The 21,773-nt window shown below is 41.6% G+C and overlaps 1 protein-coding gene across 2 annotated transcripts; it reads right to left on the bottom strand.

Annotated features, from left to right (window-relative positions):
* Nucleotides 1–3,071: 3,071 nt before the first annotated feature.
* On the bottom strand, nucleotides 3,072–20,630 carry jakmip2 (janus kinase and microtubule interacting protein 2). 2 transcript variants are annotated; one of them, XM_020599809.1, is made up of 24 exons: nucleotides 20,464–20,629; nucleotides 16,122–16,369; nucleotides 15,319–15,573; nucleotides 14,978–15,220; nucleotides 14,576–14,785; nucleotides 13,977–14,075; nucleotides 13,706–13,852; nucleotides 13,468–13,608; nucleotides 13,323–13,379; nucleotides 12,842–12,964; nucleotides 12,533–12,661; nucleotides 11,609–11,692; nucleotides 11,262–11,324; nucleotides 10,982–11,080; nucleotides 10,146–10,247; nucleotides 9,830–9,883; nucleotides 9,682–9,747; nucleotides 9,519–9,587; nucleotides 9,186–9,263; nucleotides 8,971–9,021; nucleotides 8,235–8,387; nucleotides 7,974–8,039; nucleotides 5,945–6,021; nucleotides 5,232–5,315 (listed from the first exon to the last, which is right to left on the bottom strand). In XM_020599809.1, the coding sequence occupies exons 2-23, from the start codon at nucleotides 16,248–16,250 to the stop codon at nucleotides 5,971–5,973; spliced, it is 2,469 nt and encodes an 822-aa protein (XP_020455465.1). In that variant the 5' UTR covers nucleotides 16,251–16,369; nucleotides 20,464–20,629; the 3' UTR covers nucleotides 5,232–5,315; nucleotides 5,945–5,970. The 2 variants fall into 2 exon arrangements, with proteins under 2 accessions (XP_020455463.1, XP_020455465.1); XM_020599807.1 differs by lacking the exon at nucleotides 5,945–6,021 and having other exon boundaries at nucleotides 3,072–5,315; nucleotides 20,464–20,630.
* Between the last annotated feature and the right edge of the window lie 1,143 nt (nucleotides 20,631–21,773).

Below are 21,773 nucleotides of genomic sequence, written 5' to 3'. Positions count from 1 at the left end.
AAAGAATAAGAGCGTTTCAGTCCTTTAACAGATCATCTGCTGCAGCATAAACATAGACTTGGTTTCACTGGTGGGATTTTTGTGCACATCACATTTAATGCTGCAGCTGGTAAAGAGGGAGCTAGTTTTAACTACCTGTAGTTTGTGAATTTTCCACCATAGATCAGTGATGTCTTATAATTATACTGTATTTTTTGTATTAATCTGGTTATGAAAAGTAACTAGTAACTAAGGTTATACGATCAATATAGTGAAATAAAAGAAATACAGTACTTGCCTGTATAATGTAGTGAAGTCAAAGTAAGAAGTAACAGAAAATGAAAATACTCAAGTACAGATATCTCAAAGTTGTACCTAAGTACAATATTTGAGTAAATGTACTTAGTTACTTTCCATCACTGTAATATTTGGCCCATACAGTATAGTTTTTTTTTACTGCCACTTGGAGAAAGTCTGGAGTTCAAATGAATGGGAGGAAAAAGAAAAAACAGTGATCAAGCACTATATGAAGGCTTATTGGAGATTCTTTCAGGGAGTAAAATATGATATGTAGCTCTGTTTTCACACATTCCTTGCTCAGCGCCACTGTCACGGCGGTATAAAGTTCAATAACCAGCAGAAGTTGTTCGCATGAATGTGATTAAAGCATCGAGGTTTATGGAGATGCCAGGCGCCTGCTAAAATTCCCTGCCTCTGTGGTGACTGGCTGAGCATCTGTGTTTTAGGGCCGTCTGTGCTGCTCTGCCTGCCTTTACTATGTTATTTGTATTTAGACAGTAAAGAATGACGAGGACAAAACATTCAGCCACTTTGTGTGGCTGACTTCACATTTACACCCTGACACTAACCAGTTCAGATGACTTGAAGGAATGAAAGGACAGTACTAAATTTTTCAGTGCTTCAGTGATCCAAGCAAAACCATTTGACAACAGAAAATGTTATTGGTATTTTCAAACAAATATACCACATAACGGGCTAAATTTGACATTGCACTACTTGGTGGACACTCACAACCCTGTGACACAAAGCTGCATTTGGCACTGGGTCAAGAAGATCACTAACAGGATATTGGTCTGACACAAAGAGGCTTTTAAAGTAATGACCACAGAAATGCTGGGACAAAGCTATCCCTAGTCTTCATATTAAAAATGGATGAAAGGTAGTAAACTGAATGTCCTCCATAAGACAATAGCTCTCATTTGGCCACTGGGTTAAGTGCATGTTCATGCAGGCATGATGGAGTGACAGCAGATAGGACAGAGTTTGACAAATTCACACAGAGTGGTCATCACAGATTTGGCACAAAAGGCCTAATAGCGAGTGAGAGCTCTGACAAAGTGGGTAAGTGGGCCATTGTTCCACAGGCAAGTCAGTAGGACTTAATTTGGACACTAAACAATAATGAATAAGGTCTGACAAGTTACAAGTGGATCACCTTTTACCAAATTCCCTATGGATTTAGCCTGCCACTCAATCATTTTTGTTCATTTAAATAAATTCCCCCAACTACTGTTAAAAGATTAGATGAAAGCAACCTGGTGAGTTTCCAGTCTGACATGTTTAATGAGTGTATGAGCTGCTAAGCAGCTGAACAGAAGAGACCAGGCAGCTGCATCCGCTGGGGCTGGTTTGGCTGCTGACCAGCTGCTGCTGAAATAAGGTTAAAGAACCAGAGGATGTACAGTCATACTTTTCAAAGCTGTATCCCTCACAGTGGGTCAGGCTTTCTAACAAACAGGGGTTTTGATGTTGAATCAGTCATGATTAAAATGTTTAAAGTGTTCACCTTTTCCGAGCTCTGTCAAATGAGCTTCAGCTGAAGGTCTGACCTAGAAAAGCACCTACAGTTGATTTTCTGAAGATGAAGCCGTTTCCATTAGCATACAACAAATGTGTCATCAAGGATTATGTATTCTGAAATCGAAATATATGCAGAATGTAATGTAGTTGCACAAAAGGGGCTAGAAAAATGTGCACTAAAAAGGCACACCAACTCTTTACATGAGACTCATTTAAAACTATTTTCTCATTTCAAATGGTTTTAGAGGGCAGTTATTCACTCAGTGCACAGGCTAACATCTGGGAGTAACCTTTGTCTGAGGACAAAGAGAAGTGCGATGTACAGCACAAAATCTGGCTTGACACCTGGTTCTTGCCTGGACTGGAAAGGACGGTCATAAGTAGAGTGAAAAGACAGAATGTAATCCTGGAATGACTCTGTTCTGTGGTCTGCATAGCTAAAATAAAAAAAGCCCACAATGTGGAAAAACCCACTGTTTTACGAGCTTGTGAGACAAGTGAAGCATTCAGCGTAGGACCGTTTTATGACTCTCATGATAAACCACAACAAATCTTAAAACTCTCACAACACTGAGCATTGGAAAAGCTTTAAAATATCACATACAAAGTTACATTTGCATAGAAGAATACTACTAATCTTTAACCACAAGGACAGTGGCTACAGTCCCCCTGATATTTGTCCATTGATTATGAATGAAATGTGCTGAGCACATCAAATACAAGAATGACTTAAACCAGTCACAGCTCCAAGGCCATTTCCTTCTTCCTGACCTGTACAAAACAGATCTCCATTAGCCAGGACTACCGCTAACAGACACAGGGAGGAGCTCTCATTAAAGAGCCCGTGGCATGCTTTTCCCTTTTCTGACTTATCTACAATGTTACAAGGATGATTTATCATCTAAAATGTGACTAAAACACCATCTAGCAGCTGTTGTGGAGCATCGAGCTGTATCACATCATCTTCATCATCAAAAAGAGTTTGGAAAAAAAAATCCACAAGAGACCATCTTACAAAAAAAACTGGGCTGCTAAATGGACCTTGTAGAGAGACTGTTCTCACAGATAAAAATCTGATTAATCCAATTATTTTTATTTTATTTTAAACTTAAAAATGTTTCTCATAGAGAAGATAAAAAGTTTTAGACCAAATCTTCTGTCAGTAAATAATTAATGGCCACACATTTTAATATACCGACTATTTTAAAAAGATGACTTACTAGGACAAGCATACTTCCTACCTAAAGATGTGAAAAGAAGACAATTTAACCTTCATGCTCAAAGGCCATGAGTGTTTTATTTACTTTTTTTTTTTACAGCATAACTCCTGTTTAAAGTATTATTTAAAAATCTAGAGGAAAGTAGGAGGAGGGGTTAAATTCTCGTGGGAAGACAGGCGGGGTAAAGATAAAAAAAATTCCTCTGGGAAATAAAAACAAAAATATATTACATTACATGATAATATAAACTGCCTGAAAAAAAAAATTGTTAAAAAGGAACATATAAGGGAGAAAAGGGGGGAAAGTTAATTTAAGGCAACTGCTAGTTAGCTGAGTTTGCACAAAAATAGTCTCAGTTCTTCCCCTCGGTCAGTTAGAGTGAACGGAGTCATAGTCGCTGTTGGCTAAGTAATGGGATGCCAGAGGGGCGACCGTACACTCGTGAGTGGAGCCTGTCATGATGGCGGATACTCTACATCAGATACATAAGCACGGTCAACTCATAAATATTGCAGGACTGGGGAGTTGGCTTGAAAGGTGCAGTATTGCATTCGCTTTCTCCTGTGTCACTTTGGCGAAGTGGACACCTGAAAGAAAGGTGTTGCTATCAAACACATTTTGGGGGTGGAGAGAGAAGCTGCAGTATTCCTGGGACAGAGAAACAAAGTAACCGTGATTCTTTATAATCATTTTACAGAATTTAACTGATGAATTTAGCTTTGGTCCATTTTTTTGTGGAGCATTATTTGAACTGAGCAATTGTCCAACCAGAGTTGTGAAGATAATTTGCAAGATGTTCTGAAAATATTTACAAGTCTGTTAAAAGATCATGTAACATTAAAGGACAAAGTGAAAGTTGCTGAAACCTGGTCAACCAGAGCAACACGCCGTAGACAGCAGAGTAATAAATCCAGTATAGTGTAGTGGGGAAAAGGGAAAGGGGAGGCAAATAGTCCATTACTCATATTCCAACAATTTTTCAGTTATAATTTTCAAGGAACTACAGCTCATCTTTGCAGCTGTCACCACAATAAACCAGAGCAATTTATACCATTTTAAATTCATTTATAAACTGCCAAGTAATTCAACTGTTCAAGCTGCTTCAGAGAGTAAAAGAAAAGTGCAACTATTCACAGAAATAAAAGGGGAGGCTACATGAAATCATTCAGACACATATACATATCAACAGATGTATATATTACAGTACAGAAGAGGGATGTTTTCTCAGTGGAAATCTTGGGACACATTATCTCAGTGGTGGGAGCTGTTTAAAAAAAAAAAGAAAGGTGAAACAAAGATAACCAGAGAGTAAAGCTCTTACAGTCTGCTGGCTTTAGAAAAAAATTAAGAAGTGGTTTGACAATCCGTAGGTTTCCGAGGCCGAGTGGAGCTGGATCCAAAAGCCACGCTGCCCCTGTTATCTTTTCTTTCTCATTTCTTCTCTCTTCACTCAAGTCTGTGTGTCCGGTGAAGACGTGTCAGCCTGAGTGTCCTGTATCCCGCTTTAGTGTCTGTACACAACAGTCTCTGCAGTGTAGTTCTGTCCAAGCAGTATGTGTAAACACCACTCTGAGAACAAGGGCAGGACAGCCGGTGAGACACCACATCCCAAGTGTTCCTTATTATAATCTGACCTGAGACCGGGACTGGTCAAATGGCCTCTGTACTCATGGGCCCTGAGTTTATTCACTTCTACTCACCGAGGCTGCATTTACAAAGAACGTCCTTCCGGTTTGGGAAAGTAAAGGAAACGAGAAGAATCTGTGTGTGCCTCATTTTCTGTCTGCTTATATTCCCACTGTGGCTAAATGGTGGTGAATGGCATATTATTACCCTGCATGGCAGAGAGAACATTTCCCAGGCTTTGGTTTGGATTTGTCAAAGCATGTGTGTGTTTGCATGTGCATGCTTCTGCATGCTTATCTGTAAACTGTAAGTGCTCGCAGTAGTTATGTGTGTGTCTGCATGTGTTGTAAGTGTCTCTCTAAATATGCATCATTCTTGCAGTCTGCTATAGGACCACCAGCTGTTTGGGGAAAGGTTTAACGTCCAACACCGCTTTAAAAAACATCATCCCGGGAAGAATCTTTAGAACCCCGCCACCGATAACAAAACAAAGGAATAAAATCTGGAGGTGTGAATGTCCACGGCCAACACATGACAGGTCCATTTTATACTGAGAGCAGTCACAGATTGTATGACAATAGCAGCCACTGCTGCACACACTGTTCTACGCTTGTCCAGAAAATAAATAACACTGCAGTCACAAACAAGATCTCTGGGCTGACACATCACCTGAGTGACAGAGAGAGAGAAGAGTCACAGAATTACACAAGTCATAAGTACTGTGTAAAAGCACATTTACACCGCACATAATATAGATGAATCAGTTTGTATTCTTTTAGAATTTAGCTAAATGTGTTACTGCAGCCAGAACTTGCCAAAAGGCAAATGGACACTGAAACTTCCTGTTCTCCTGGCAAATTACAGTACAACCCTCAAGACTGTGCACAACAAGCTGAAAGAACCATGACTGGTTTAAAACCTCAAGAGCTACAACAATCAAATGCATACAAGGGGACGATATGGTAAGGCTGATGGCACTGCTTGCTACCTACAAACTATAACTATAAACTATACATAATCATGTAATATGGAAAAACATGAACATTAACAGAATGTATAAGGTGTAGTTTGTAAAGAGAAAGAGGGGAGTTGAATATTTCTAAATGAGGTGAAGCCAGTAAATGTGCAGGAGGGAGAGGGAGTAGACCAGGGTCAAATCATTTTTGCATCAAAAAAGCACTGAGCCACCCAGTAATCGTGCTGTGAAAACAGCTGACAATATAGTATGGAGTTAGTAAGAGATCCAAAAGAAAGACGGTGGTGGTTAGAACGTTCTACTTAAAGCCCACAGGACTCACCTCTGTTACAGGACACACCAAAGACTTCAAGGCCAAAGGATGAAGGCAAGAGAAAAGAACAAGAACAGAAAAAGAAACTGGAGAAAGAAAGAAAAAGATGAAGAAGGGACAAAGAGAATTAGAGGAACCCTCGAGATAGGTTAGTAACAGCAGACAGAAACAGAGGCTCATTGTACAGAGATGCTGGAGCTGTGAACATTATGAAACCATATTTCCAAATATCACTTATGTAGTTATCTACAGTGGGTTCATTTGTCTTTTTTTAGCTCTTCTGTGTGTTTGTTTTCCAATTTTTCATTTGTTCTAAACACTTAAAATTCAATTTAACATGGATTCCACAGGCTTTTGTGTGAAAACTCGTTTCTGACTGCCTCTAAGCAAACGTCCTAATGGTTGTTATATTGCAGCCCTATGCTAAAATCATTTAAGTTCATTTTTTTCCTCATTAATGTACACACAGCACCCCATATTGACAGAAAAACACAGAATTTTTGACATTTTTGCAGATTTATTAAAAAAGAAAAACTGAAATATCACATGGTCATAAGTATTCAGACCCTTTGCTGTGACACTCATATATTTAACTTAGGTGCTGTCCATTTCTTCTGATCATCCCTGAGATGGTTCTACACCTTCATTTGAGTCCAGCTGTGTTTGATTATACTGATTGGACGTGATTAGGAAAGCCACACACCTGTCTATATAAGACCCTACAGCTCACAGTGCATGTCAGAGCAAATGAGAATCATGAGGTCAAAGGAACTGCCTGAAGAGCTCAGAGACAGAATTGTGGCAAGGCACAGATCTGGCCAAGGTTACAAAAAAAATTTCTGCTGCACTTAAGGTTCCTAAGAGCACAGTGGCCTCCATAATCTTTAAATGGAAGACGTTTGGGACGACCAGAACCCTTCCTAGAGCTGGCCGTCCGGCCAAACTGAGCTATCGGTGAGAAGAGACTCGGTGAGAGAGGTACAGAAGAACCCAAAGATGACTGTGGCTGAGCTCCAGAGATGCAGTCGGGAGATGAGAGAAAGTTGTAGAAAGTCAACCATCACTGCAGCCCTCCACCAGTCGGGGCTTTATGGCAGAGTGGCTCGACAGAAGCCTCTTCTCAGTGCAAGACACATGAAAGCCCGCATGGAGTTTGCTAAAAAACACCTGAAGGACTCCAAGATGGCGAGAAATAAGATTCTCTGGTCTGATGAGACCAAGATAGAACTTTTTGGCCTTAATTCTAAGCGGTATGTGTGGAGAAAACCAGGCACTGCTCATCACCTGTCCAATACAGTCCCAACAGTGAAGCATGGTGGTGGCAGCATCATGCTATGGGGGTGTTTTTCAGCTGCAGGGACAGGACGACTGGTTGCAATCAAGGGAAGGATGAATGCGGCCAAGTACAGGGATATCCTGGACGAAAACCTTCTCCAGAGTGCTCAGGACCTCAGACTGGGCCAAAGGTTCACCTTCCAACAAGACAATGACCCTAAGCACACAGCTAAAATAACGAAGGAGTGGCTTCACAACAACTTCGTGACTGTTCTTGAATGGCCCAGCCAGAGCCCTGACTTAAACCCAATTGAGCATCTCTGGAGAGACCTGAAAATGGCTGTCCACCAACGTTTACCATCCAACCTGACAGAACTGGAGAGGATCTGCAAGGAGGAATGGCAGAGGATCCCCAAATGCAGGTGTGAAAAACTTGTTGCATCATTCCCAAAAAGACTCATGGCTGTATTAGCTCAAAAGGGTGCTTCTACTAAATACTGAGCAAAGGGTCTGAATACTTATGACCATGTGATATTTCAGTTTTTCTTTTTTAATAAATCTGCAAAAATGTCAAAAATTCTGTGTTTTTCTGTCAATATGGGGTGCTGTGTGTACATTAATGAGGACAAAAATGAACTTAAATGATTTTAGCATATGGCTGCAATATAACAAAGAGTGAAAAATTTAAGGGGGTCTGAATACTTTCCGTATCCACTGTATGTTCAAGCTGCTCTTCAGTTAATGTGTATATGTGTTCACTTACCTTTTCCTCCAGGTCTTTAATATGCCTCCTCTGGATTTCTGTTTTGTCTTCAAGATCACGAATTCTCTGCAAATATTCAGAGACAAAAGTGAGCAAAGTGCTGCTGTGTTGGGAGGCCAGAGGCTACGCAAAGAGAAATCTCATTTACAGGAGGGTCAAATCTCTTCTCACATACTGTAGAGCTCTGCTACCACACACACACACACACACACACACACACACACACACACACATCTATTTGTGGTGCAGTTGTAGACAGACCTGATACGCCTGGTGCAGCAGCTCCATCCTCTCCTGGAGGATCTGACAGTCATACTCTCGACTCTTCCTCAGCATCTGCCTCCTCAGCTTTTCCACCGCCGTCCGCAGCTCATCTCTCTGAAGCTCATCCAGAGGCTCGCCGTACTTTATCACCTGTGGGAATGAGACAGGCGTCACACAAAGTACTGTAGATACCACAAAGGATGTAAAACTGCTTCTCAACACGTGGCAAAATCTCCACTCTCACAGTCTTATGTACTGTGAACACTTCTTATACCAGCTGAGGCTTTGGGGAATCTTTAGAAGCCTTCTAGGAATCTTATCTTTAATAGAAATTTCAGTTTTTTCATCTGTCTCCATGGTGATCACATCCATTTAGAATGAGAATCAAAATCATCATTATTTGCAAAGTATGTTGAACACAAACGGAATCTGACTCTGGTACAGTGGCTCTCGATGTGCTTTTGTAAGTCAACCAGAAAAAAAGTGCATTTAAATCAAATAAAGATACAAAAACAACAGTCTATTAATAAATACATATACATATGTAGTTAGCTTTGCGTCATCACAAGAATGTGATCATCTCAAAGCAAATTAAATTTGACCTCATTTTTCACATCTTCCAAATGACATAATATCACTGGTGTTTTACCAGAGGTGGACACATTTAGATACATTTTGTTAAATTTTGCTTTTTGTAACAATAAGCTTGTAATAATGTGTGAAATGAAAGAACCTTGTCCTGCTGCAGAGCGTTGTATAGCGTTGCTTCCAACTCCTGGATTTGCTGTTAAGAGGAGAAAAAAACTGTGATGACATACACACAAATTCACTGTACTATAGTTATAAGGACATTACAACCCCTAACCCTACAAACATACACTATTACATGTGCTCCCACAGTGTGAGTGAACAGATGTTTGCGCCACAATGAAATACAGACACACATACCATGTAGGCCTGGTCCAGGGCCTGTTTTCTGTAGTCCAGCTCTTCTTCGAGGTATCCTTTCTGTTTACAGAACATCTCCTGTGCAGATTAAGTAGGTCAGAGACAGTTAGAGGGAAACATAACAACCATTTTACTGCTAGGGTCTAGGCGTTATAGGGGATATGCGAATTACTTTTAATATGAGATTTTCAGCTTTGGCTTGATTATTGCCATGAACAGATAAAATAGCATAAGAGGCCCAGTTCATATGTGTTACTGGCAGTGTCAATCACATCACAACTCAAAATCATGTAAAACAGCAGTATTTATCTTTGCAGGATTGCTGGGACTCACCATCTCTATCTCCAGGTCCATCATCTTCTGGTGCAGTGCTGCCTCTGTCCCTTCAATCTGCTGAATCCACTAGAGGGCAACAAAGAGCAGAACGCAAGTCAGAGCAAGGCAAACTGTTCTGTGGGCTGAGTTTAGTTTTTAATGTCCAGGTTTCTAAACTTACCTTTTCTGCTAGCGACAGAACAGTGCTGGCCTGAATAATGGCCACTTGCTCCTCGTTTCTTAAGTTCTATACAAAAGGAAAAAAACTTGTATTGACAATGTGCCTGTTTTATTGTCATATGGTGATGTGTTCATTTCATATGAATTACCCCATTGTCTCCCAGGATATCTAGAAGTTTAATGAGATCCGGTATGCACACGTCCTGTGAAGAAAACAGAATAAAACTGGAGCATACAAATAACTTACCTTTGCTTTTTCACTTTTATTCTAGATTTTTTCCATTATAACAAGTTGAGAGTATATTTATATTTGCTTGTTAAACTCTGGATAAAAACAAGTGACAGGAAAATACAAAAGCAGGCAACTTCCCAGCTATGGCCATATGAACTTGTGGGTCCAGTGGCCACAGAGCAGCGACAGACCTGCTGAAATGATAAAGCACAGGGGTTGTTCTCACTGCGTACCTTGACCCCCTCCTTCATACAGTAGATCTGCAGCGCACTGACTCCCTCGGAGAAGGGATGCATCCTCAGGTGGCTGAACGGAGGAGACCTCCTCTCTCGCTCCTGCAACAACACAAATAGTTTTCATTGTACAAAGAATATCCAACTCAAACTCACAAGATCACGAGTCCTTCTTGACTTAACACCTGGATGAAGCAGCATTTTCTATTGGCTTGTGGTTTTTTGCCTTTGTCTCCTTTGTCTTCTTTGATTCCATGCTGCTCTGTCCACTGATATTCATTACAGCTAGTAAAGATTACAGTGACCACTATATTTAATTCAAGCAATAGGTTACATTTAATATTACTTTTCATAGATGCCAATTATCTGCAGTATTTTTGCCCTGAGTCTTCCAGAATTCCCTGATCCAGTGAAGTTCTAGTAAAGTATTTATGCGCCTTTTCATTTTCACAATGATAATGTTTAAGTTTCAGCAGGTGGTGCTCTCTGCTTTGTTCAGCCATGAAAATGCTGACTGCCCATACTGCAAACTGCTGCTGCCGTCTCGAGAGGCATCAAACACCTGATAGCAGCGGTAGAACACAAAGACCACTTTCAGCTACTTATCAGTCAGACTGACAGGCTGGAGGGGCCACGTCTTTACCGCTGAGTGACCAACTTCACAGGCAAATTCAACATAGGGGAAAACCGTATTTAATTAGGTGTCTAGCATGTCAAACAATTTAGTGCTTCTTATGCAAAACCAGTAGGTGTGTGCATGAGTCAGCACGCTGAGTCCTCGCACAACACAGGACATTTCACCTGTCAAACGTAGACTGCAAAATTAACAATAATACCTCTAGCTCCAGTATCCTAAACTCTAACAGTTCGTTCTGGTCTTTGGAGTCTTGTAGCTCCTGCTGCAGCCGACTGGACTCTGACTCCATCTTTTCGATCTGGACACAGTAAAGGATCAGAATAAATGAGTAGAAAGAAAGAAAGTTTGTCCACACATTTATATTGTAGCTACAGTAGGAGCTGGAAGTAAACATAGCTGTTTACATCTTTATAAATATAACATCTTTAGAAATACTGCATCTGTTTGATGACTGGAAAACAAACTAAGTTGAGTCCAACCTTCTCCAATAGTTCCTGATTCCTTCGTAGGAAGAGCTGCTTGTCCTCCACCCACTTGGAGTCCTAACAGAGGACAGAGACAGTTGAGGCTTTAAATCAGAGACATTTGAGGAAAGGAAAAAATCCATTTAACACATCTGTTTCAGAAGATACCACCCCCACTTTTAATTAATTTCTGTGTTGTAGTTTTATCTTCATTAGGAAAAAATTTGCTTTTTGACATAAAAACAGCATACAGCATAGTTCATATAGTATCTAATGTGCTCAGTTCAACAACCCACTGGCATATCAAAAAAAATGTGTCGTTCTTATAAAGTTTCAGATTTGCGCGTGCTTGTGTGTCATACCTGCCCCTTCATGGTCAGTTCCTTCTCCAAGTCCTCTATTTTGGCTTTATACCTGAGAACGTCTGCTTGGAGCTGCTCATGAGCCTGAAACAGGAGCGAAACACACACTCATCAACTACAAGGACAGATTTCCGAAGGAGGTTTGTGCCAGTATTATGAGGGCACATGCATGGGCAGAGCCGGGAGTGGCCAAGTGTGGCACCAGCCACCCCTGCCAGAGTCAAAATCTGATGCCTGTCAGTATTAATGAATGAAAAACTACAGGGGGAATCATTCTAGATCCACCTCTGTGTACACGGGATTTTTAATTGGATAATTTTAACTAATACAGACAGAAATATAATTTGATATCTTTCTAGAATCTGTCATTCATTCCTTTGTCACTGCAATACAGAATCTGTTCTGCCAACGGTTCTACACTTGTAAAAGCTCAGGCTCAGCACATCTGATGTGTGTGAAATGGGTGCTGAATCCAGTGGCATCTCCTAGATGTGGCTCCTTTGTGTTCGAGCTGTGCCACGGCTCCGTCACATCTCTGCTACAAATTAGCTTTTGTGATTTTTTTTACATTTTGTTTGGGCTGTAAATATCCCTGTTACAGAACTGCACATTTCCCTCTCCTTACTTTAAGAACTGCCCTTACAATAGCTTGCCAATGAACAAAGTTTTCAGGGAAAAAGTCCCTGGCTTGACTTGAATGTGCCTTTCTACATGTACATTTGGAGGCACTAATGTGCAGCTGGGGGCTGCCATACAGTATGTTTCACTGAAATATGAGCTGTTCTTAATCCAACTCTGGTGTTCTCTGTGTTACCATGATAAAATGAAAGACTTCTTATATTATTTGCTTTCACCGAGTTACTAAACTAAGCAATGGTGACCAAAATGTAAATATATGCTTTTAACAATATTAACTACATGTACCTTGGCTTCCATCTCAGCATCCAGTATGCCTCCTTTCTGTTCCTGCAGCAGGGCATAGGCTCGCTGTAAGGCCTGGTACTCCCTGGTCAGCTGACGGAAACGCAGCTCCGACTCCTCATTGGCTAGACCCTTGTTTGGCACAGGCAGGTTAGAGGTTAAATGCTATGGCTACACTGGGCTAATATAATGACAGGAAGTCAAGCAGTTAACTAAAACCAAGGACACTGATGTCAGTGTAAATAATCCAAAGGTGGAAGATGAACACTCTGCACTTCTTAGTGATGTGATGAACACGAGGCAGGCTCTCACCTCATTCAGGTCTTCATCAGGAGTAGCAGGAGTCCTGTCCATCCGGAACGAAGCCACTGAGGACGTTTCTGAGTCCATAGACTCCTCGTCATACCCAAAGTAGGTGTCTACTACTACGTGCCTCTGCAGAGAAAAAAGTTAAAAGACTTACAGATGTAACTATATCTGATGATAACTGTCAGTGATCACTATGCCTAGTTGGCTTTGTCCCCAATCTGGGGTTTCCCAGAAAGCTTTTACCTTTTGTCTTTTACATAACATACATCTGTGGCAGTGTGATTAGATCTTTGAACAGAGGTGAGTGTAGGTTTGTCATTACAGATGCATATTGTTCTTTACAAAAACCCAGGCACCTTTTATGCTCCTCAAGCTTACCACAGTTTTTAAAAGTGATGAAAGAATTCATCCAATGTTTTCAAAGAATACACTGACAAAATTTGCTTACTAGTTTACATAACAGTAACTATTGACAGCTTTCTACCTTTATTGGCCTCGAACTTCTTTTGTGCCTTTTCTTTCGTAGTAGCTTTTCTCGGTCCTAGAAAGAAGAGAAACACAATATAAACATCCTTCTTTTTCTACTTCTCCTGCCAAGTGAAATAAAGGAAACAGAAAGTACAGCGTACTCTTGTCAGTTCGTCGATCATGCTTTGCTGCTCAAGGACTTGAAGCTTGAGAAAGGCTATTTCCTGGTCATCGTGGGCTTGGTCCAGATCATTCAGAGACTTGAGCTTCTTCAGCGGAGGATGGGAGCTGATCTTCTCCTTCTACAAACACAGAGAGAGACAGAAAACCTTTGGTATTAGCCATCTGCCAATTATCTTTTACAAAATATATAGGATGCTAACGTGTGTTTGTGCTGACCATCTCAAGGTTCTCCTTGGCCAGGCTCTTGAGTTTGTCCTCCAGCTTCTGGATAGTCTGGGTCAGGTCATCATTCCTCTTATTCAGCAGTTTGTTCTTGTCCAGCAGGGGCTTGCACTGCTTTTCCGACTCCCTGACTCGCTTCAGCTGGTGAGCAGAAAGGGACAAAATGTTATATGAAATAGTGGCTGACATGAGGAAGGAGAAACGGACAATAAAGGAAAGGCAGAGGGAGAGCCTTCATTTTGAATTAAAAGAGTTTTAATTATACCAGCTCATTTCTCTCATCAACCAGCAGCGAGTTGCGGTCCTCCAGTTTGCGAATTGTTGAGTTTAGTTCAGCGATGCGCCTCTGATTTCTCCTCAGGTCCTGAAACAAACAAACAAAGAGAAAACAACGCCATTTCACTGATCCATTTACTGTCCAGATGCAAAGACAAATCCTCAAAATTGATTATAAAAATAGAAATAATCCGATGTTAAAAATCAAAATACATTCAATGAAATAACCACATCTGAAGGAGTCATGATACTTTTAATTTTAATGGGCAAGAACCTCATCAACCTCCTCCATAGGTCAACTCATCGCTACTCGTGACAACTGAAATGGTGGCTTTTAAAAGCTTTACGCCTTTTAAAAAGTCATTTCTCCTGGTCCTGACTCATTCTGAGCTGGACTTCATCAATAAAAACAGTCCTCATAATCTTGAACCTAATCCTTGTATATTGGCTACAAAGTGGCATTTAAAGGCCACAGCAAAGGAAAAGAGGAAACAGCTCAGAGTTTCTCTTAAATCAATACACTGACAGCAATTTTTCAAAAAAATGTGAGGAGAATGAAACATCTCCCAGGTCTTCCTGGCCCCTTACTGGGCTGCCACAGTGCTCTGCTCCATCTCCAGCTCTGCCTGGAATCTCTCGTTTTGGGCTTCCCAGGCCACACTCCGCCTCCTTGGCCAGAAACAGTTGTTCATCCAGTGCGTCCTTCTGAAGCTGCAGCCTTTGTAAGGACCCCGCCGTTGACTCCAGTTCCTTCTCCAGACTGAAGATGGTTCTGTCTTTAGATTTAATTTCATCCACCTATAGTGAAGGAGAAGGAAACATTATTCTATTATTGCTCGTCAGACAATATCAGCTCTACAACAGAAACGCAGCTGATGTGACTATTGTCCATGACACCAGTACTCAGTAATATTTTGAACATTATGATAAAGTAAGTTATTAAGTATTTACTGTAGTATTATAGTATTCACGAGCAGCATGTGTGTGTACCAGTCTGCGGATGTCCCTCTCACAGTCCCACTTGATCTTGGAGATCTGCTCCTGGTGCTGCTGGTGCTCCACCCGCAGGTCGCCAGCCTTCATCTTGTCGCTCTGGATCATGTTGCTGAGAGCCTCGTCGGTCTGTTTCTTAGCAGCCTTCAGCTCTGCTATCTCCTGTAGGAGCTTCACTCTCTCCTGGTCAAAGAAGCGACGTGCGTCCTCTTTAGCCTCCAGGGTCAGTGCCGTGCGCACCTGAATAAGCATGATGGTTTTGTGCATATTTATTTCCCAGTTGCAAAGTCTACATTCATCTCTGATCAAAACCCAACTTCACCCTATTTTAGCCCCACCTTCTCTCCGCTGCCATCCCGTATGGCACTCAGTGCCGCTTTGAGCCTCTGGTTCTCCTGGTCTTTGATTTTGGCGTGGCGGGCCAGCTCCTGCTCATGTTGCCGTGTCAGGTTCTCCCTGAGGGCCTGGAGCTCCTTTTGCTTTTCTTCGTGCCACTTGGCCCGCTGCTCTGTTAACATGGCAGTGTGACGGTGCTGCTCCTGCTCTCGTGCCCGCTTCACCTGCTGCACCTTGTCACGCTCCAGCTTGTTCACCTTCAAGAGAAGTGACAATAGAAGAGGAGAGAGGGATTAGGTTATGTTACACACTATATCCGAAGTCCTGCACCCACTACTGTCGTCCAAGTAGCTGTCTGCCATGGTCTCCCATGCTTGGCTGTCTTGAATCTGATACTCTGTAATAAATTAAGTTGTATTTGCACGTTTACAACGATCACAGTCTTGTTTTGCTTTATCTTTGACTTATGATGCAAAAACAAGGCTGAATCCAAATGCCCACCCTCCACACTTGCAGACCGAACCCTCACAGACTTCTGTACATACTGTGATATATGTTCACCCTCATCACATCAAGTAGCAGAGCACTGGGCCACGAGGGGATGCAGTGCGCTAAGACAGCACTTCAGACTTCCGTTGCCTCCATGGATATGAGCTGAAATTTCTGACCCTGTAACCCATTTCATTCCAAATTATTCAGCCTGTGCATATCCTGCACATACATGACTTTGTGACTAAATTTACACTGAACATGAACAAAAAGATCTGAAATATTCAGGGCCTTGTGTCTTGATGTTGTACACTACCTTGCATTTTTCTTGGTGTAGCTCAATCTGAATGTCAGTCAGCTTGGACCTGAGATCTTCATTGGCTGCCTGCAGGGCAGAGATGAGCGCTTCGGGCTTCTCGCCCTTCGTACGCCCTTTCTTTGCCATTGAGTCAAGTACTAGTGAGGTTCTTCTAATGCTTTCATTGAGACTTCACAATAACTTTCCGAGGCTCTCCCGCGGTTTCCAGGTCCTCTTCTTCCTCATTCTCCTTTCAGACAAAAGGGCTTGGGGATGGAGAAGAGACCGAGAGAGACAAACTGAGACATTACAAAGGTGATATCACTGAGCGTGTGTGAATTTCTCTACCATGTGTGTGTTTGTGTGAACAGGATGAGTTGAAAAGTGGCAATAGTGAAAGTGATTACCGATGCAGGTGAATGACATGAGATGACTGCTGCTTTTGATTCGCAGGTAGTATGTCGAGCCAATGTACCACAACAAGGTTTGGCTGAGCAGAAACAGAGGCCAATAATAACAATCATTTCTGAAGAAAACTATGTGGAAATACTAAGGAAAAAAAATGAAACAGTCGTGATAATAATGGCTGAGCACCACATCAGAAGAGTGTTTTTCAGAACAGCAGGCTGTCTGGGTATGCAGAGTCAGCGGTAATTGTTCCTGTCCTACTATTTGTCTCTTCGTGCACTGTTTGAGGTCGGCTGAAACCCAATGACCTGCTGGGTGTGGCACATAGGCACATCTCGGGCTTATACTCAAACATTAGAGCTCAGACTAAAACCTGACTATGTGATAGAGTGAACCAAAATCACTTGGGAGACCAGGAACACCGTAGTCTCCATGGGAAAACATTTTTATCTTTAGAATTTTTATTAAGCAGACTCTCTTTATCACTGACTTGTTTGAGGGCAAAGTTCAAAGTTGAATCATCCTTTTAAATTGCTGGGAACATACACGTACATGTCCAAAAAGCTGCCGTATTGCCAAACTTAAAAAAACTGATATGGCCAATGTGTTTCTTACGTAGACAGGCAGCAACGTCAGAACTTCATTTAGCCTTGTTACTGTCCACAGGATGAATGGAAATCCAACACTGACCTGACTTTTAGCTCTGATGTGCTCCTTTTCAAGTCCTGAGGCCACTTAGACTGACCTGTTGTGACCTTATAAAGTTAGGACTAACGTGTTAGGAAGAAATGGGCCTATTTACTGTACACATCCAGCAGACACCGAGTAAGCACTAATTTTAAATCATATTTGTGTCCACATGACAAATCTAAGTCCAGTATTTACTCTATTGTTACCATTAACTCCTGGAAAGAATCAGTGGATATTGGTGCTGAGCAAGTAGCATACAGCACAGTGGGTGTGTAAAACATCTGCTTACTGTAAAAGCAGGCTGCTGCTGGTGCAAACAAGGTGGATAAGACTGGTGAGACTGAACCACACAGTGAGAATGAAGTCCATAAAACCAAAAGCTGCAAAGTCAGGTGAAAATTCCCTGGGGGTTGTCAGCTGCAGCAACACTTTCAACATTACACACAGTCATTTGATTGATCAAACTGTGGATTAATGGGGTCTTAACAACCACTGGCTGGAAAACTCAAATCATTAAATAACACAAACTGCAAGGAAAGCAACTTAGCATGTGTAGGTAACTGTAGGAACAGAGCTAAAATTAAAAGTGCACTGCACATAGTTTGTCTGATTGTACTGAGGTCTTTAAAAGAAAAATCATGTAAAGATTATTGTTGGCCGATGGGCTTTTTAAAAAGACAAATGTGAGTGCATGCCAATGCTGAATTAGCAATCTTTTACATTAGGCTTGCCAAATCTGGCTCATTTACTGCAATTCCATTTTAATGTCATAAGAGAAATGGAAAGCCAGCTAGTACATTACATTCTGCATCGGTATCACACCACTAGATTCTTAGAGAAGTCCCATTCACTGTAAACTGGCACTTTCATGTAAACCTGAGAACATGTATGAGATGAGATTCAACACAACTGAGAATCTTCCATAAACAAGAGGCAAAGGTGAGAAGGATATTGGTTCCTCTTTGTTTTTCCACCATAAATCTCTCAACCTGGAACCAACATTTTCTATATGAGGACCTACTGCACCATCTGTTATTCATTACACAGTCAGACTGCGAGCCATACTTCACTTTGGGTTAAGCTGAGGATTAAAGAGAGGCCTTGGGGTTCGTATCAGGAGTTCAACTGTGTCGAGGATACCAGCAAGGCAAGACGAGAACGGCTCCTGGCAAATCTTAAAGAAATACATTTAGTATATTCAGTAGTGAAAAGGTCAAAGTCAGCACACAACTACATAAAACTTTAATAATGAATCCCATCCATAACAAGTCATCATGAACTTTCCATCATTAATTGAAAATCATTTTGACAGAACAGATCACAAGAGAGCAAGGGATGGTTGGTTCTACCTGGACAAATAAAGGGAAAAAGCCAAAGGACAAAGTGGCTCTTAATACTCTATGTAATCTGGTTATTAGTTATTTGATTTATTACATAAAAACTGAAGTCTGAAAGATATTGCATAAAGTACTGTGTGAGTCGTAGATAGTAATTTTTTGATGCCTCATTATTACAATAAGTTGTAGAAATATACATCTTTAATATTTAAATGCTTCTATTTAATTCCTGTCACAGTGCTGAAAGATACATCCTGAAATGATAAAAAGTCTGTAACAACCTTTCATTTTTCAAAACCTACTAAGTACAGTCTCAGTAAAACAGCATGAATGCTTCCTACATTTGTCCATGGGGCACGGATCTAAACATAGCCTAATGATTTCATGTGTCCACATTTTCTTAGCCGCTCAATCAGCAGGCACTTTTGGCTTAAGCCATCATCCTGTTGTGGTCTTTCTGGACTCTTTTTCTTTTCCCTAATCCAGGTTATGCAACTGAATTAAAAAATGTTAGTCAGACTGATGCCAGCGCTGCCCCAGTGTCAACAAGCAACTAAAGTTGAATCAGTCTGGAAGGTGTTTGTGACGTAAGCTGGTTCAGTGTCATCACACTGGCTGAAATCAAGCAGCGTCCTCCAGCTTGTTTTAGTTCAGGCCTAAAATGACTTCAAATCCATATGCCTGAGGTCGAAGCACCGACAGAGCTCTACTGATGCTGCAAACAGTGCAGGGAAAGTGCACAGATGTTCACATTTGCTTCATGGTTTTCACATCTCAAATTATTAATTTATGTATATGTGATCCAACAGACCTACTGTTTCTCACTGCCCGACCCCAGTGCCATTGTCTTTTAGTCCTTTACAGTCACTTTACCATTTGACCTTCATTAAAAATACATTTTACGACAGTAAGTTATGCAGTACTTACTCTGCTTTAATGCTTCAGTTGATTACATGAACAAGAGTGCCCACTGATGGCAGACCAACAGTAACACATGGAGCAGAACACATGAAGTAACATGATTTCTATAGTTAATCATATATTCCATTATTGTGACAATAGAGCTCAGACTGTGTCCACTTTTACACTTTATATTCTAACATTTCTGGAATTATAATGGTTCCTTTTGCTTCACTTTGTTCCCTTGGTGTTTACTACTGAATGACAAATATAATTCAGTCTAAGCTATTTGTGGCGGAGATCAGTCTACATCTGGGTTACAGCAATGTCACAAACAGCATCCCAGGGGGAGGCTGGAGGCGGGTATTGAATCAGGCCAGTGTGACACAGTGAGGCCACGAACCCCGTGCATCAGTGTGGAGGCCCTGGGGGCCCACTGTGCACTAGCATCCTCTCTGCAGCATCCTTTCAAAACACAGCCAGTCGGTTCTGACAACCTGACCAGCAGGAAAACGCACACACTGTGCCCCATACGCGCCGAACTTTGGCATTGTGAGCACCAACATCGACAGCTTTACGCGTCACTGCACCGCGAGCACGGCTAAAAAAGCCTGCACGGAAATAACCCGATGGATGACGCGCGATGCAGCGTGAGCATCCGTCGTGTGTAAGACGAGCCTGCATGGCGATGAACTACCCCCGTCATCTTTGAAGGGCTTGCTTGGTGCAGGCCAAGCTCTGCGACTTCCGACATGACATGCGGGCTAAACCAGTGCCACACGGCCAAATGGGACCAGTTTTCCGGTTTCCCGTCACCATCTACCACGGTGGTATCCGCCGTTTCAATGCCTGGATGCCTCTTTGAATCCAAGCTGCAGTGAAGTATAAACCAGTCCATGTATGTCGCCGAGCTGCCGAGGAGCTCAACCCGACTCAAACCAACAGGCCCGCTCGTCTGTAACTCCAGGTTTACACGATGTCAAACGTGACAGCAGCATATGTACAAACAGCTCTCTTGGCCTTACCTAGTAGTGGATCCTCATTGTGTGCAGAGTCCTATCTGTGCGAAATCGTGTCCATGGCATCCTCCTTGTTGTAGAAAAGGAAATCGCCCCCTACGATCTCAGCATCAGCAGCAGCCCGTACAATGAAGCAGCGATGGCCGTGGTGATGATGCTGGGAGCCCCGCCCTCCCAGTGCAGCCACAGTGAGCTCACTGGTTTCCAGTCCCGCCGCAGTCCACTCACAGGAAACAGCCATTTAACTGTGCACAAGGTTTCTTTCAGGTTCTGGGAATGCTAAAGGGAAGAGCTTCTGTTGTTGTCCTTACTGTTTTAGAACAGTTCTATGCTGCTAAATTCTCTAATTATTTGCTTCATCTCTTGCCTTTTTAGTTTCCACGTTAACAAAAATAAGGCAATAAATGAAAAAAGTGGGACTGTGTTCAAAACAAGGGTATTAAGATGAATGAACAGATAAAATGTGGCAAAAAGAAGAGTTCCCATTAAAAATCATTCTCATTCTTGCCTTGTAATATAAGAACCATGGCCCAATTTTAATTGCAAATCATTTTCACATTATCATATTTGTCTAACCCAGTGACCCACTCAACAACAGGGAAACTAGAAATAAGTTCACATACTACCTTCAATACCGCTGAATCTGCTTGATGTCTCTGAGGCAACCTGTCAAAACCTTTAGTGTTTATTGTGTGTGAATGGAGCATTTGAACAGTCGCTGGTAATTTAAGAAGCTGTTTGTTCAGAAATGATTTTTACCACTTTAAAGTCATCCCATCGCTCATTACATTTTCTCAGTGAAATTGCTTCAGGAACAATTCACGTCAAATCTTTGGGAACACTTGAGGCCACGCAGTCACAGGGAACAGAGAGCAACCCAAAATCATCAGAGGTGTGAACAAGAGGTGGTGTGACTCCAAATTACCCATAGGTGTGAATAGTTGTCTGGATTTCAAACTCAACTGCACTTAAACTGCAACACCTTACAACCAGCCACTGAGCTCCAGCAAAGGTTGTCATAGGAAAACAGATCCAGTCTGACAAATCACATGGGACAGAAGGACATTTTCAGAAAGAAAAAGGTGAATAAAAGACAAAACATTTTAATAAAAGATTGTTTATTGACTTGTCATTGTGTAGAAAGAGCACACAATGTAAAAACAGTGTAATAATTTAAACCCTACATAAATAAAAAAAAAAAAATGTCCTGGACATGATTTGGAGGAAATGTGTTTATCTGTCAGGTCTGAAGGGGTATAAAACACTTTGGATAATAAAGAATGAAATGAAAGAATATTAGTACAATGCTATTCTCA

This window comes from Monopterus albus, unplaced genomic scaffold (assembly GCF_001952655.1).
Source record: "Monopterus albus unplaced genomic scaffold, M_albus_1.0 scaffold42.1, whole genome shotgun sequence".
Lineage (NCBI taxonomy): Eukaryota > Metazoa > Chordata > Actinopteri > Synbranchiformes > Synbranchidae > Monopterus > Monopterus albus.
This window is presented reverse-complemented; position numbering and strand designations above follow the sequence as displayed.